The sequence below is a fragment of the Balaenoptera musculus genome, chromosome 18, assembly GCF_009873245.2.
Source record: "Balaenoptera musculus isolate JJ_BM4_2016_0621 chromosome 18, mBalMus1.pri.v3, whole genome shotgun sequence".
Taxonomy (NCBI): Eukaryota; Metazoa; Chordata; class Mammalia; order Artiodactyla; family Balaenopteridae; genus Balaenoptera; species Balaenoptera musculus.
In genome coordinates, this window is record NC_045802.1 from 41053592 (window position 1) to 41071278 (window position 17687).

General features: G+C 38.7%; 1 protein-coding gene across 2 annotated transcripts in view; it reads right to left on the bottom strand.

Moving 5' to 3' along the window:
- PCDH9 (protocadherin 9) overlaps window positions 1-9090 on the bottom strand; it is a 978600-nt gene extending 969510 nt beyond the window's left edge. For both annotated transcript variants that reach the window (XM_036831568.1, XM_036831567.1), the window contains exons 1-2: window positions 8533-9090; window positions 4097-7267 (exon numbers count right to left, since the gene is read on the bottom strand). In XM_036831568.1, coding sequence (XP_036687463.1) covers window positions 4097-7132 — 3036 coding nt within the window. In that variant the 5' untranslated portion in view covers window positions 7133-7267; window positions 8533-9090. The remainder of the gene's footprint in view (window positions 1-4096; window positions 7268-8532) is intronic.
- Between the last annotated feature and the right edge of the window lie 8597 nt (window positions 9091-17687).

Here is a 17687-nt window from a genome sequence, read left to right on the forward strand (position 1 = left end):
TGAGCAAATACTCTAGATTGCGAAAAGTTAAAGTAAGGATGTTTAAGCTCTAAAATAAGCATTTCATTTAGAAAATTAGACGTAACTGTTTACCCTGAACCAAACTCACAGTACAACTATTACAGATTGCTTTATTACCGTAAGAAGTTGTCAAATGTAAATAGGTCACTTTTTTAATTCTTTAACATTTTCATTTATACCCCTGCCAAAAGCACAATGGGGCCAAGAAAATTAATTCCCCAAATGCTGTCAACCAGGCTGGGAAACAGCAATAAACAGCTAACTGTAAAGCTTCCAGCTACAATAAAACTGCTGTCAATAAGAGCTGAGAGTTGGAGTATGCAAAAACAGGTCCTCTGGAAATGATAAACTGAAAGGGAAAGGGGCTGACATTTCTGGTCCCAATATGCTGAGGCAGTGGGTCTCAAAGTGTGGTCCCTGGACTAACAGCATCTGTATCACCTAGGATCTTGTCAGCAATGCAAATTTTCAGGCTTGACCCTAGTGATACTGGACCATAACCTCTGGGATTGGGGACCAACAACCCATGTTTTAAGAAACATTCCAAATGATTCTGAGACACCTTACAATTTGAGAACTTAATGTTATCTTTTAAAAATCATATTCATTAAGAAGATATTTTCCTTTTAGAGAAAATATACCAATGAGCTTTATCATTTAAAGCCCTACTGGAAATGATAATGTTGTCATCTTCTCAACCTTATAACAGTGAACTTTGTTTATTTATGAATAAATATCAAGATATAATCTAGCTCTTTCAAAAAGTGACATTTAAATATACCAATGAGCTTTATCATTTAAAGCGCTATTGGAAATGATAATGTTGTCATCTTCTCAACCTTTATAACAGTGAACTTTGTTTATTTATGAATAAATATCAAGATATAATCTAGCTCTTTCAAAAAGGGACATTTCATTCAATCTGTGAATACTAAGGGTACTTCCCAAAATTCATAAAAAAATAATTTGTGGAAGATTCAGTGACAGATTTGTTATATTCAAGGAAAATGAAAGTTTAGTAAAACAAAGTGGTTGAGGAATGTGGTTTATGATTGTTTTATATCATATGAGGGAAAACAGCAGGGGAAAAAAGGACAGACAAAATAAGAATCAATGCACTACAATCAAACTCATGGTGTAAATGTCAGACATTATGTTTTCATTGCACAGACAATACAAACTCATGATATTTAAGTTTGGTAACCCTTTGCTCAAGAATCTTGCATTTTACCCCACACATCAACTAGCACCATAAAGTGAAAAGGTGTTTCTGTTAACAGCAATCTTTGCCCACTCAACTAAAAATCTTCACAGATTATACCTTAGTTTATAAATTCCTTTGAAAGCTTTTGTTGTAATAAACCCTACTTTTTCAAAATTGTGTTGCTTCAGGAGCACATTTTGTATTTACGTGAAGCCACTCTTTGAAGTGAAGGAGCTAAAAAAAAGAATTTTTACTTTTTAGCTTAACTAGAACATCTTTAATAACAGCCATATAGTTCAGTGAAAAAATAATTTAAAGGATAGTATATATGTGTGTGTTCTTCATTCATAGAAAATATGCCTCTTTCATAGTAAAATTGTACACATTGCTATCACCATCACCTGTCCTTACTTCCAGAAGTATTCCTTTTCTACAACATTGCAATTTTTCTTTCTCAGCATGAAAACTTCTAAAAGGTGTAAGTAAGCAAAGCCATTTCAGTAGCTCTTTACCATAATAGTGAATTATAGCTAATTTGAACATTGAAATGCCTACAAGGAGAAGAGCACGGTAACACATGGTCTCAAGGAATGTCTAAAATGCACTTTAGTTCCAGTTAGAGAATTACTCAGCATCTTATTTCAAAGATTACATCATACAAACAAATTTCCTATGACTGACTAAGCCTCGACAAAAGATCTTTCCCATACTTTGCTGAAATGCACTTAACGTTTATGTCACTGTACTATATATAGATTCAACTTTGGGGAAGAAGTCAGAAAAAGTGGGTCTGTACATCAATGCTCATAATACCCACCACACATAATATGAAAAGAAAGATGACGACGTGGGAATAATATCAGCATGTGTCTTTGGAAAACAAATTTCAGATTTTATATGAAAAGTTTTAAATCGTGTTATATTTTTCAAGATATTATGCAAATCATAAAATATCAGTATTTTGAGTGACTTTCCCATCAAAAGCAAATAATAAAAAGCCATGTTTTCTTTTCATTAAAATAGCAACTTTATATTTAAATCCACTTAGTTTCAAAAATTACTTTTCTCATCATGATTAACTATTTACCAACATTTATAAACCTCTACTAAACTCAGATATTTTCTTAACTTTAAAACATCAAACCTCTTTTAAAAAGCTCATGAAGTTAACATGAAAATAACTCATTCCAAATTCTATGTATATCCAATAACTTCATATTCTCCTCTAGAACCTCCAAACTGACTTATTTTAATTCCTTTCATCCTGTGCATTCAAGCTCTTGTACTTTCTAAATGCTCTAGATATTTAATCTTTTAAGAAATGTAGATTTTAGTTGTAAAATCGTAGGAGTTATACTTAATGTTCTGAAAGAATCTCTGTGATTCACTGCCAAAATTATTTTAATAAATATCTTACTACCATGAAACCTTAAAGTCACTGCAGAGCAACAAACATTGGATGGTGAGAGACAGAGTTTCAATAGACCATTCTCACCCATCCCACCACCACAGGAAAAAAAGAAGAAAAACTCTTGACTTTTCAAATACTAAGCAATGACTGTCAATACTATCCTGAAAATTTATTTTGCTTTACTTGATTCTCTAAAATCTGTATGTTCCTTATTTTTAACAAATTCAGATGGTTCATCACCATAGGTGGACTCAATACCAACAAAGATAGAACTTGGATTACAAAATCCTAGAAAGTTGGTGTGTGAGAGCTGATCACAAAAGAGAAAGCAAATGAACTGACATGCTAGTTGCTCCAGAGCAACTATCATTAAATAAAAGGTATCTTTGGCTATAGTACCAGCTTGATCTTTCCCTCTCCCTTTCCTTGCTACTGTGGGATTGGCAGCTGGCCAGCACAAGGGCCATGATACCCTAGTGCCATCTACAGGCTATTATTGACACTCAAATTTCATGGCAACAGACAAGCACCAGTGAAATAAATTAGACAGCGCTGCATTTAAATCTTTATTAACAAGGAATTATTAGACCTAAGAAAAACTAATTCTGGATTTGGTTGAAATATGAGTTTCTCAGCCTCTTAATCCCTCTTCATATGGCATATTTCACAGTTTAAAATGAGTTATGACAGATCACTTATGCATTACTAAGATGAGAGAATATTTACAATGGATTCATTCTTTTCTGTATAAATCAGTTCTATTAGGGAGAAAGTATTCCTTCTTCTTTCATTTTTTTATTTTTTGAAAGAGGACTTTGGCCATTGTGGACAATCTGCAATCCTTTTTATTCAACCCCCAATTTACTATATTACAGTAAAATCATCTGAAATTAAAGAGAAGACTTCCTATATGGCTTAGTTGCAATCTATCAACAATCATGTGCTTCACAGTTGATATACATTTAATATTCTACTATCTTTTTTAGAGACTAAAAAAAAATTAACCCCTTTAGCAACCACAGCTGTAACATAATTATAGTCACACCTTCAAACATCATTTAAAACCTGAGATTTGAAGGTGACTTTTGAGATCAAACGGTAATGTGAAAATCTTGAAGCAGTCAATTTGGAAACCCCAGGAGCAGAATTTGGCCTATCAGGACAGGTTTTCTTCCTCAGCAAACGTTATCTTGGGACATTTTGGAATAATTTCCTCTTTTCATCTTTTGCCATTTGAAGGAAACTGGGAGTTTAAATAACTCTCAGAACTCAGAAATTTCAAAGCTGTTCTAAAAATTCTTGACTGAGCCCCAGAGGAATAGAAAAGGGGTCAAGTTTTTTTTCCCCTCTTTATAACTAAGCTAAAGTTAGACCAAAACAAGAGACACACTGGCACGTTAATACTGGTTGACTGGGCACTTGTATGCAGTACTTATAGACCAGTAAAAGTGCTCATTTACCTGTCTGGTGTGTAAGGGGCCCTTTGTCTTGAAGCCTCCTTGGGAACTGCACTCTGAGGCACTGAAGTGATCTGAACTAGTGGAAGAGCGTTTGGAAAGGGTGTCACAACCCCCGACAAAGGTGTTGTCCAACGGGAGCTCCTGGATCACGTGATGCTTTTTCACGGAAACCGGAGTGTCTGGTTTAAGATGGAAAGCGGGCTGTGGAGAAGCGGATTTGTAGTGCTTGGCCAGGTCAGGGCTGTTCGGCTTGAAGGTGGTTGGAGGTGCCGGACCCCAGTCAAATCTACCTATGCTTTGCTCCTCCAGCTCAGCCGGCAGGCTTATTGTCCCATTGATGGGTTCGTGAACTGCATCATCAGGTTTGGACTCTTCGATGGTAACAAAGTTCAAAAGAGAGCTCTTGGGAGACTTTCTTTTCTTCCTTTTCTTTTTCTTGTTTTGTTTGTTCTCCTGGTTTGGGGACATCCATTCGGCACCTTGCTTGCTTCTCTGAGCTGCTTTGAATCTTGATGCATGGCGACAGCGCACCAGAACGGTGACGAAGATCACGACGATGACCACCATGGCACCTGCGACAATGGCGATCATGATGGTGAGATAGTCCTCGTTTTGATAGGGTTGGCTGCTATCACCTATGTTCCTGTCCAATGGGGTCTCCATAGTCCTGCGAATCAAGTCATAGATATAGGAGGCATTGCCAGCAGTGTCATTAACATAAAGAAAAACAAGCACAAGTGTGTGCAGAGACTTAGGGTATCCCAGGTCACTTATGTTGACCACCAATCGGTGCAAGCCCACATCAGTAGGTGCTGGTTTTTCTTCCAGAGTGATGTTACCTGTTACTGGATCAATCCGAAACAGGCCTTTGTTGTTCCCACTCACAATTGTATACTTAAGTTCAGCATTCATCCCAGTGTCAATATCCACGGCAAAAACTTCTGCTATCACGGAGCCAGGAATGGCTGAGAGAGGCACCAACTTAAAAGAAGTATTAGAAGGTGGCGAAATGACAACTGGACTATTGTCATTGACATCCATGACATTTATAGTTACTTTTGCAGTAGAGGAACGGGGTGGTTGCCCCCTATCAGTGGCTTTGACATCGAAAGTGTAGGAACTCTGCTGCTCTCTGTCAAATGAGACATTTGACTTTATGACTCCAGAATAGGGATCCAACACAAAATTATCATTGTCATTTAGAATGGAAAGAGTCACAGCTTTATTCTCTCCAGCATCTGCATCTGTCACTGTGATTACCCCCACAGTACTATACTTTGGCAGATTCTCAGACACAAAAAATTGAAAATGATTATGAGTAAACTTGGGGCTATTGTCATTTTCATCCAGAACAGTAACTATCACAGCCGCTTGGCTTTGGAGGGGAGGGGTCCCATTGTCCCTGGCAGTTACTGTAAAAATGAATCTTTCTTGTTCTTCTCTGTCAAAGACTCTGGAGGCTGTCAAAACTCCTGTCTTTCGGTCCAGATCAAAGAAGGAGGCATTCGGTCCGAGCTGATAAACAATATCTGCATTTTTCCCACTGTCCTCATCTGTGGCACTAATAGTTGTTAAGTACAACCCACGACGGTTGTTTTCAGCAACTGACAGCTCAATTACAGGCTGGTTGAAAATTGGTGGGTTGTCATTTTCGTCCTCAAGCTTAACCCTTACCAGAGCAGTCTGATTTAAACTGGGCTTCCCAGAATCAGAGGCAACAATTTTAAAGCTGAATTCTTTGGTGCCCTCATAGTCCAACAAAGAGGACGTCTCTAACAAATATTGGTTGTCGTATACTGCCTTCAAATGAAACGGGACCTCTCTTTCAATAAAACAGATCACTTTGCCATTCACATCTGTGTCCTTATCTGAAACTGTAATTAGGGCAATCTTTGTATTGACAGGATCTTTCTCAGACAAATACACTGTGCCATTGATGGGACTTATAATGTACCTGAGGTCTATGTTTGGAGGGTTATCATTTACATCAGTGACATTGATGGTAACCGTTGCTCGAGCGGGAGTGGAGCTGCCATCACTAGCCAGCACTGTCACTTTGTGAATGGCTGTCTCCTCTCGATCTAAGGACCTCTGAACTGTAATCAACCCAGTAGTATTATTTAAAGCAAAGAGTCTTTTGGTTGCAGGGGCGACCTGGGCACCAAAAACGTACCGGATTTCAGCATTACTGCCTATATCTGCATCAGTGGCATGGAGCTGAATTACAGAGGTGCCTACGGGAGCATTCTCTGGAATATGCACCTCCACTTGACCCTCTTTAAACACCGGCCTGTTGTCATTTACATCACTTACTGTGACCTGCAGTATGGCTGTGCTGGATTTCTGTGGAGTGCCTCCATCCTCTACTTTGATTTTCATCACATAGGTATCTTTCTGTTCTCTGTCCAAGTTTTGCTGAACAATCAATTGCGGCCACTTCTCTCCTTCCGGAGTTTCCACGATATCCAGTCCAAAAACACTCTGCCCATTTAACAATTCATAATGCTGTACACCATTGAAGCCTGTGTCAGGATCTGTTGCTGATGGAATTGGAAAGCGACTGTTGATCAAAGTGTTTTCTGGGATGGAAATATTGATGACAGGAGATGGAAACATGGGGGCATTATCATTGGTATCCTTGACAATTATTTTAATTTTGATCAGCCTGAAAAAATCATTGGGGAGGATCACCACCTCAAGTTCAAAGAAACACTCATTCTCCTCATCGTAAGAGGCTCCAGCACAGAGTTTTTCTCTGTCTATTCTATTGGAGGTTGTGAAAATTTCGCCAGTGCTACTGGATACTTTCACCAAAGGGGCATCCCCAGCTTTAGAAACCAGTCTGTAGACAAGGCTGGCGCTGGTCCCTGTGGCAGCATTGATGTGAGAAATGTTCAGATCCTTTGGTATGTTTCCTATGGGCACATTTTCAGGCAATTCCTCTCTAATAGTGTAAATAAGTTCTTGAGCTATTGCGGAATCCAGCCTTAAACAGGCAATCAGAGCAGCCAACAGGTAAAAATCCCTCAGGTCCATGATAATGTATTTATTTTCTTTTCCTGGATTTTAGGGTTTAAAGGTTTCCACTGAGGAATGATGCACGAATTGCAAGAGGAAGCGTGCATGGGCTGGAGGATGCATTACATCTCATGACTTATTTGGAGACAGCCACTGTCAACACAATCATATAGACAACATTATTCTTCAGTAAACAAAAGCACACAGTCACGAAATATCACAACACATTTCCCCACTGCATATTAGTAAACATGGCAGTTTGTTCTGCCACTGTTTGCAACTTAACTCTGTGGATAAAAATACAAAATATCCCCTGCTTGTTGCATTTGCCCAGAGAAAATGAAATTATCTACTTCTGAATTAAAGACAGCTGCTATTTTTACCTGTATTCACCCACACTGTTTTCAGGACACTGTTTAATTCAAAACATGCGTTCTTGTTCTCCTCTTCCCCTCCACCACCACCATGCCCCCACCTCCCCATCTCCCTCCATCCGCCCCCCCCTCCCCATCTTACCCGCCTCCTGGCTTCTAACCCACCTCCCTTAGTTTTTTTGGGAGCCAGTGAAAAACACTAACTATTTAGCTATGGTTCCTGCTAACTGCTTTCTCACATGTCATACGTGATGTGTTTTCTTCTCTGCCACACTGAGTCATCTCTTTCTTATAAAAAGACTATCTTTTTTCTTTCCTCCCAGTTCTTCAACTGCCTTCTAAATACAATTTTACTGGGAAGCAAGCATCCGGACATGCTGCTGCAGTATCAGAAGCAAGTCTCTGGCCACTGTATAACCTCATTGCCTAAAAGCACAATACCAAGACCTTCAGTTTCTTACCCAGACCTTGCTCTCATTTCTCCATGTTGCCAAATTATCACCATTAGAATTAAGAAACACATTAAAACTTTTAGAATATATATAATAACATAGGATTCCTTATCCTAGAGGTGGAAGAGAGTGCCAAGATATAAGTGAAACGCAGCTAACATTTCCATGTAACAGCACAATATTTTCTACTGAGCATAAAAGAGGGGGAAAAATGCAGTTTCTTAACCCCGATCTCCGGTTGTAGTATTAGTAACATCTGCCACACGTAAATACTGCAACTCAATAACGCAGGTAAAAAGCCTTCTGCTTAGATGCCCTCCTAACTGCAATTTAAACGGGTGCAAGGCTCCAGGCAGCTACCTACTTGAGTAGAACTGGTCAGTACCCAGGCTCTAATCTTATCTGCATTAGGCTGCACGGTAGCTGATGCCCGCGATTAGTTCCGGCAGAGTGATGCAGGTAGGGATGCAGATACAGCCTAGTAGGTGAGCTCTGCCCCAACCGTCTACCCAATAACAAACATCCCTCGTCTACACCGAGGACATATCTAAACACAAAATTTACAATTGTGCATGTGAAACTTTATACTTACGTTCGTTGCCTCAACCTTTCCCCTTTCCCGGTATGCTGCAGTTAGAAATGAGCTGTTTCAGCACATAGAAAGCCATGCATCTGGTAGCACCAGTTTGGGAAGAAATCAGAAGCAGCAAAACGTTTCCTCCTTGTAAAATGTGTTGCTTCGGGCTGGCAAATTAGCAACTCCAGAGAACAAATTCACAGATTTGTCGTTAGTCATTCTCTCCACATTTCGTCTCTATTACCCACGGGGTCTGAGCTCTTCTGGTATTTAACGCACACACAACATCCAGTTGCACTTCTTCAGCTCCGGGGTATTTTCCACAGCATCAAACATACCATTTCCCTCCGATGTCAGTACTGCTTAAGTCTCTAACTTCTTGTAGGAAACGTCAGAGTTGGGGTGATGGTGAGTCTCTGGCTGCTCTCGGGGTGGGTGCCAGTTGCCCGAAAAATTCCTAATTGGTTATCTCTTTCGTGCTTCGGAGACTCTAGGGCGCTCCTTCCTGTCTGGCACGCTCTCCCTCTCTCCCTTCTCCTTTGCCCCTCTCTCCTTCTCTCCTCTCTCTGAACTGAATTTCTTGATAGAACTCTCAATAAGCCCAGAGGGAGGGCGTGACGGCATAAGCCCCGCCCCCGGCCCCTGATTGGCCCGTATCTTGCGGTGCGGGCGGCCGCAGCTGGGCGTGGAAGAAGGCGCTGACTATCTGCCAGCCTCTCCTCCCCAGCGCCCCTTCGGCAGCCGCGAAAACCCGGAGATCCGATCCTGGCCCCGGGAGAGCCGGGTTCCAGGAGGTGCACTGAGCATGCCCAGCAGGGTCCGGCCCGGGAGGGAAAAGGCGACGCTCCCCAGGCCCCCGCGGACGCGGCTCTCACGGGCGCTGAGGGGCTGGCGGCTCCTCCGGACGGCACGGGGCGGCGAGCGGCCGAGACCCGGCGGTCGCACGAGCAGGGGGCGCGGGAGGCCGGCCGGGCGTGCGGGCGCGGATCCGGCAGCCTCGGGCACCGTTGCGGGCGGTTGGGGAATGCCGAGGCGGCTCAGCTGCCGGCGCAGGTTCCACACTTCTCTTTGCTAAATGGAGGGACCAGAATGCACAGATGGGAGAGTCCACCCGGGGTCCGAGACACACTGTCGGCCCTCGGAGGAGAGCACGGCCCAGCAGATCCCCGGAGCGCGTTAAACGGGCTACATTCCCGGTGCCGCAACTAGAGGCTTTTGCTGGCGAGGACATTGGCAAGAAGGGCAGAGAGGGCGGATAGGAAAGGTCGGGACAGAGGATATTCGAATCTCAATCAAGACCGGAAAGAAAATTAATCTGAGCACTCCTTACGTGCAGGGTGACGGAAGCTGCCGGGAGAAAGGGAAAATAGCCTCTGGGATCCCCTAGTCACCCTAGTCAGCCCTAGGCCAGTCTGCTTAGCGGGGCGAAGTCTTGTCTCCAGTAGCAGGACGGGCCGCGGCGGCCGATCCAGGCTGTCCTTGCACTTCTGCTTCCGCCGCGCCCCATACCTGTGAACCCGAGCTCGCCCGAACGCGCGGCTGCGGCAAAAGCCGCTTCACCTCACCTGACTGCAAACTTTGCTCGGGAGAGGCTGGAAGGAGTCCTGTCCAGCTGCTCCTCAAGCTGTAGAACGTTTCCTTTCCCCTTACACTGTCTGCTGATTCCAACTTGGCATGTAGTACTTGTCTTTCCCTGTGCAATTCATTTCTCTGACTGCTGTTCCGTCGAGTATCCTCACGCGTTTCTCATTTTCACGCAAGAGCCGGATAGAATGACTCTCGAAAGGATTACCCTTTTTCCTTAAATATTGGCCCCGAAAGCACTATCTATATTTGATTGATCTTTTAAAATCAGTAAACCACGAAGGTTTGTTTTATGGGCGGTACCTACGACGCCAGATGCCTGAGTAAAGTTAGAAGCATTAATAATAGTAACTTCACTTGGAACAAAAAAAATAATTTTTTTTGCATGACCTATAAAGGTTGTCTGAGAAGGTCTTAATGCATGATTGAATAACTTGTTCTAACTTACAGGGAGGATAAAGGGCATTTATTTTAAACCTCCGTGTTTCCCATTCTGTATTGGGCTGAAGATGCCTTGAAGGCTCTTTCATGTAGTTATGCACTGTGATGGCGTGTTCAGGAACACCTTTTGTTTTTGAATACAATGGCTTTCCTTTTTAAATATGAACACTTATTTTTAGATATTTAAAAGTAAAAAAAAATCACTAAGCAAACCTACCAAACTTAGATATTGTATACATAATTCCATTATTTAACCAATTCATTTGACATTGCAATTTTTCCACATCTATGGAAATGTAAGGATTTTTTTCGAACTTTTCCTCAGGTGAATATACACAGTAAAAGTGCAGTGCCTCAAAGCCCACTGTAAAATACATGAATCCCTTCTATGTGAAATATAAAACAGGTTTCTAGCAGACCATAGGTTGATACTGTTTTAAAATGACTAAACAACTCTTATGGTAGTATTTTGTATGATTAGAATATACAAAATCTAAGAATAAAAAGGACTGCTTAAGTAGCTAAAAAGTCAAAAGAAAAATATTACCTCATACAATAATGAGAGTGAGTTAAAGGAAGATTCTTTTATTTTACCACAGTGAATGATCATTTTGCCATTCACAAAATCTACAATTAGAGCTAGTGCATTGTTCCAATTGCCACATATTTTATGCTCTGAACTAGTTTAAAATAGTAAATGAACCATCATTCTGATACATTTACAATAAACATAGCAGCACAGCCACTTTCCAGTTCATTTTGTAAGCATCAGTTATCTCACACTCTTATTCTAATCATACCGTAGTCATTTCAAAGTCACAACACATAGCTTAGTCATAATTAACATTATCACTAAGTGGAATTGTTTCTGTTTGCTAAGGGGTAGCTTTGCTTGTAGTCAGGACCCATTATTATGCTATGCTCATAAATGAAATCTTAGTATGAACACAGATGAAAGTTAAGGAAGAGACAAATATCATCACATTATAAAAATTTATGACCATGAGACTTCAATTAACAGAAACCACAGGTCAAAGCCCCAAAACGAAGCACATGTAGATTCTTTTCAAAGGCCATTGAGTATAATATAGAAATAGAGCTACTGACTTCAGTGCATTCCATCTTATGGGTGTTTATTTGGCATGTATAAATTAGTGGGATTCTTTAATCATAATAGTTTTACCTCTTAAAGCTAGAATAGTTGAAACTTGTTTGCCCTATTATATTTCAACTGCTAAACTCTTGAATGAGAACTACTATTAGAGATCTTATTAATATTCCTGGAAGAAAATTAAATATAAAGGGTCATTTTCCTAACCCTCTGCTATCATAACTTGAGGCTTCAGCCCAAACCACAATATAAAACATTTGCATACTGAGAGCTACTCACAATCCACCTCTCCTAATTTTTTGTTAAAAAGGTATATCTGAATAATTATGAATTAGGGAAATGATAATATTCATTAATTTTAGTTTTCATAGGGGAACATCTATTTTTTTTTGCTGCATTTTAATCACTTTTCTTTCATGAATTTAATAAAATGTTAGATTCTCAATTATATGATTTCCAATATACATCTTCCAGTATATATGTTAGATTTCCAATTAGATCTCTTCAATTAACCCTTATACATCTTTGTCAATGCATGTTTTCTACAGCAAGGAATTATCATGTTCTCACCTGTGTTGTACCTGATTAGTACTTTAAGAATTATGCCATCCAGGCTGCAGTAAAATTACCTTAGTGTTCTCTGCCAGTTATATAGGTCATGGGATACTTGTGAAGCTAAGTCACCTTCGGCCAGCTAAGTGAAGACTAAAATGCTATTACAGATTTATACAGAAAGAGATATCGAGTTAGTAAAATTATTTTATATTGCAAGAATTTAATGTTTATATATTTAAACAATAATTTCCATGTAATGGCATTTAATAACCTGAATTACTACGCAGTTCAGTTTGTTAACTGGATTTTCACCTATGATTTTCTAGTTACCACTCAGCATTTTAAAATTACATTTCACACAGAGATCATAAAGGCTTTTTCATGTTACATTTTCTATAAATGACATAGACTGTGGTATTTGGAATGATCAAACGACCTCCTCAAGGATTTCAAGACTAAAATTTTCAACTGTAATGTACTAGTTCTATATTCCAATCAAAGGTAAAAATAAAATAATAAAATAAAATAAAATAATAAAATAAAATAAAATTTTATTGTGCCCTGTACTTCTAAAGTTCCTTTAATCCAGATGTTTTGTTGTGGCTAACTGACATTAATCAATCAATCACAGGGGCTTTTATGTCACAGCAGGTTTTATTGTCCCCATTTCACAGAAGAGGCTAGACTATTGTACTGTATTTCCTGGGGATGAGGTGGGAATTGTGTGAAAAATGCCAAGGGTTATTTGTGTTACCACTATTTAGAAAATGACAATGCAGAATTTTAACACCACAAAAAGAAAATTAACACCTTTTAAGGCTGCAAACTGGCAAAGTGTAGTAAGCTCCTTGAATCATTCTTTTGCTCTACTATTGGCTCTTTTCTTTGAACACCTTACTTTTTTTTTTTTTTTCTTTTCTTTTAAGGAAAACTTAGACCAAGGTATTCAAATGACAAAGGAAAGCAGGTGACAAGAAGCTTCACTCTGTTTGAATGACTGAACTAAATTTATCCCAATTTGCTATATTTTTATGACTGACAATGATTATAGATGTCAGGTTTGTAGCTCTAACAGTTACTACAATATAAACTGACATTTTCCAGTGCCACTATTTTATCATGATTACTATATAAATAAAGAACATATTGAATTTTCAGATTTCATTATTGGTTGTTTAAGACTTCATATAGACATAATTCTCATAAAAAAAGGTTTCCCCATTACACGTAGGGCTCAAGCAATCACTTAGGAAACATGAAAAACTGGTTTAAAGATTGTAAAGAGAGAATAAATATAAGTTTAAATAATTTGATCATTTTAAAATCATGTAATTTCAAGGGAAATATATAAAACTTCCTATTTCTTGTGTCTGTATGATATTTATTTTTGTAAGACTTGTTCAATTAGAATATCAAGTATGATCAATTCATATTTATATAAATGATAAATGTCCAAATGTAACATGCACATTATTTGAAAGCACCTCTATTTACACTAAAAATAGAGATAGAAAAATGTTGAGATAAGAACATGTTTTAAGCACAAATGCATTTGCCCAAAGATAATTGGGAAATTATTTTTCATAGATATTAGAACTATTTCAAGTTAAAATATAGTACAAATTTTAAAATTCTCTTTCAGTAGTACTATTTCTTATCATAGGAGTATGTTGTTAAAAATAGGAGTTTATATTACTTGAAACAACATCATTCTAGTCACTTTCATTCCTTGTTCCCCTCCCCCCAAATTTCTTCATGCATATATTTCTTTTACGCCTATTTTCCCTGTCCTCTTTAAAAAAAAAAAAAAAGCTCACATAATATTCTTCTAGGAGCCCAATTTGTTACGCAATGTGCATATAAATAGACTTACTAATATAGGGCAGGATGGATAAGCCTCATTTTTCTCATATAGTCTCCTCACAGGGACCAAATTCAACCGACAGTCCCCCTCGAATTGAATTAGGATGAGTCAGGGAGACCATGCATATTCCCTTGACTCCTGCAGCCTCTATATCACTGATGACACCCAAATAATGGAGATAGGGCTTGCTCAGCCTTTACAAGACAGTGATATGCTTTGTTTGGGATTTAAGTCAATACCACTCTGCTTGCAAAAATTGTGTGTTTGTGTGTGTGTGTATATACATAATTCTTTAAAATAATGTTTTTTCTTAAATGAAAATCTTATTTTGCAGTACACACTAATACAGTCCTTAAAAGATCCTAAAATGCACATCATCTTTTCAATCCTATGCCTATGAATTGACTGTGTGTCAGCCTCAAACAGATTGGTGAAATTTTCAGAATGGATTAAAAGAGCCTCAAAGAAATTTCTTGGCTGTATGGAATGGGGTCATCATAAGAGAGATTTATTTTTAAAAATAGCATGTTGCAAGAAACATTATATGTGGAGTTTACAAGAAAGACTAGTTAGAAAAATTTTCCTTGGAAAAATATAACTTGTAAAATATAAGAAAAAGCAATAAATACCCCTTACAATTTCGAAATGATTATAAACATTTCTTTATGTCACAAAGATATTTATGCAATGTGTTGATTTTGGGGAGTGAATTGCACCCATGTTTGAGTGCAATATCAGTATATCTAAGGCCTAATTGCAAATTCATTGTTTACTTTGTAGAAGTAACAACTATACCAATGCGAGTGTCTTTAACAGCTATACTGGAAGAGTAATGAAACAAAAGAGTAATTATCTTCCAGTAATATTTGTCCCTCACTATGGAAGTAGGCTGACTTTTTGGTGTATTACAATAGATAAGTCGATCCTAAAGACCAGGTAACACTTTAGGTAAACACTGCAATTCATAGGAAAAAGTGGAAAGTGAGAATTACATGAAAAGATTATAATACACATATGGGACAAATTTAGTGTCATAAATCTATTCATTAATTCATTCAAAAATCTAATTTAAAAATGTAAAATGTACATTATGTACAAATGCCTAAAATGTAAAAATGCCTAAAAAAACCCTACTATATTTTAAAAACCATCCTATAGGCTCAGCACAGAAATATTCAAATAGCTATATTTCAAGCAGAATTCAGCTGAGGGCTCTTAACTGTTCATTTGTTTGCAGTGAGTAATACTATACTGTGAGTCCTTTCTACTTTGATAATTCTCATCACAATATCTCTCCTTTATATTTTACACTAAAAAACTTTTGCTAATTACATTAATCAATAGTTCTAAGGCTCAATAGCAATTTCTTGATAATATACATAAATACACTAGCATTTAGTTGTGTCTAATCTTCATATTGTTCCAGAATGTTTATTGAGTTTATTATCATTAACCAAGTATTATACTAAAGTTGCCTTCTACTCATGTGTCAAATAACAATTAATTAACCTGCTCTGTGTTTCTTAAGTTTTATGTGAATACAAATTACCCAGAGATCTTGCTAAATTAAAATGCAGGTTCTGATATATTGGATCTAGGGTGGATACTGAGGTCCTGCATGTCTATCATGTTCCCAGGGCATTCTGATGTTCCTGATCTGTGGACCACATTTTAAGTAACAAGGACCTAAAAGGCATTTTAGATACATAGTGCTGTGGCTCACAGAAAAACAAAACAGGGCTTCCCTGGTGGCGCAGTGGTTGAGAGTCTGCCTGCCAATGCAGGGGACACGGGTTCGAGCCCTGGTCTGGGAAGATCCCACATGCCGCGGAGCAACTGGGCCCATGAGCCACAATTACTGAGCCTGCGCATCTGGAGCCTGTGCTCTGCAACAAGAGAGGCCGCGATAATGAGAGGCCCGCGCACCGTGATGAAGAGTGGCCCCCACTTGCCACAACTGGAGAAAGCCCTCGCACAGAAACGAAGACCCAACACAGCCATAAATAAATAAATAAAACCCAAAAGTTAAAAAAAAAAAAAAAACAATTTAAAAAAAAAAAAAAGAAAAACAAAACAAAAAGAGCATTGGAAAAAGGTCTGTATCTACCACTGTACCATGCAGGGATTAATTCTGTTACCAAGCATACTTTTGACACAAGTGCTGTTCAGGGGCACAAGAAATGTACATATCACTCATGTACTAATTTGATTTAGTTTGTTTTCTTCCCCACAGAGATTAGATATCTGGAGCTAAATTTTTGTTTTACTTTAACTCACTGGAAGTGAGGAAGAAGGTGTTCGGAGCCTGGCCCCCTTTGGGGGAAGGCAGGCTGCATGGAACAGAACAGGAGCACTTTGGGCATTTACTGAGCAATGTGAGGGTACCAGGCCGCTGAATGAGTACGTGAGGTGTCGACAAGGAGGTGATAGAATACATGTGTGGACTCCCAAGCTCACAAAGGTTTCCTACTTTTTTGAAATGTTTTTCCCCATATTCCATACACATGAAAAGCAAAGCAGCTATAGTCACATGGTATGGACTCCTCCTACCCTGGCAGAAATTGGCATTCCATTTTGACAACACTCGATTATGTTCACGAAGATACTAAATTCAAGATGGACCAATGAACCCCTTTATCGCAGAACCTAGTTCTACAGCAGAGATACTCCAAGATAAATCTAATCACTTTCTGAACAGGAAGTGATGTATACTCAGGAGTAATTAGAAACAGTAGTTTTCATTACATAGACCAGAAACCCAAAGGAAAGTTGAGGGAAAAGAGTTATAAAAATGAAGATGATGCACAGAAGGAACCAGAGATAGAGAACCACTTAGGGTAATTAATTGATTCCAGTTCACTGTTGATGTCCGATTATATCCCCGCCACTGCTTCTTAAGAGCTATTAGCTTTAATAATAGCTATTACTTGCAACCAAGAGTCCTAACTAATATAAGAACTAACCACAGCAACTTGGTAGTTTTGCTTGACTCTATTCCTGATTAACTTATCCTATGAAGGACTAAAATATGAACTATGATAACATGATTTACTTGTTATAATTGTAAGGGAGAATAAGAAGAGTGAAAAACAATCAAATGTTTGCAGTAGTGGTTTTCAGCTTGAGGTGATTTTACCCCTTAGGAGACCCTGTAGTGGGGTAGAAGCCAGGGATGATGCCAGATGTCTACAATGCATAGAAATGCCCCTCCCCCACTTGCCCCAAGACACACACACACTCACACACACACACACACTCGCTCACGCACAACCCAAATTATTATCTGGCTGAAACTGGCTGTAGTGCCAAAGTTGGGGAAAACAGATATGTAGCATTTGCATTTTTATATATTATGATTAGTTTCACCAAATTTATTTCTAATTACATCTCTTAATAGCCAAACCAAGAGTTAAAATATTACTGGAGCTCATTCGATGACCTTCAGAAAAATGGACAAAATATGTTATAAATTATGTCTCTGGAACACTAATTGAAATCTGGAAAAAACAAATCTCTCTTCCAACCATTAGTGACAAATTTTCAATGTTTATAGAAGGCACAGCAAATCTATAAACCAACTATTGGGCCTAATCTTGGCCATTTCTGTCCACCCTT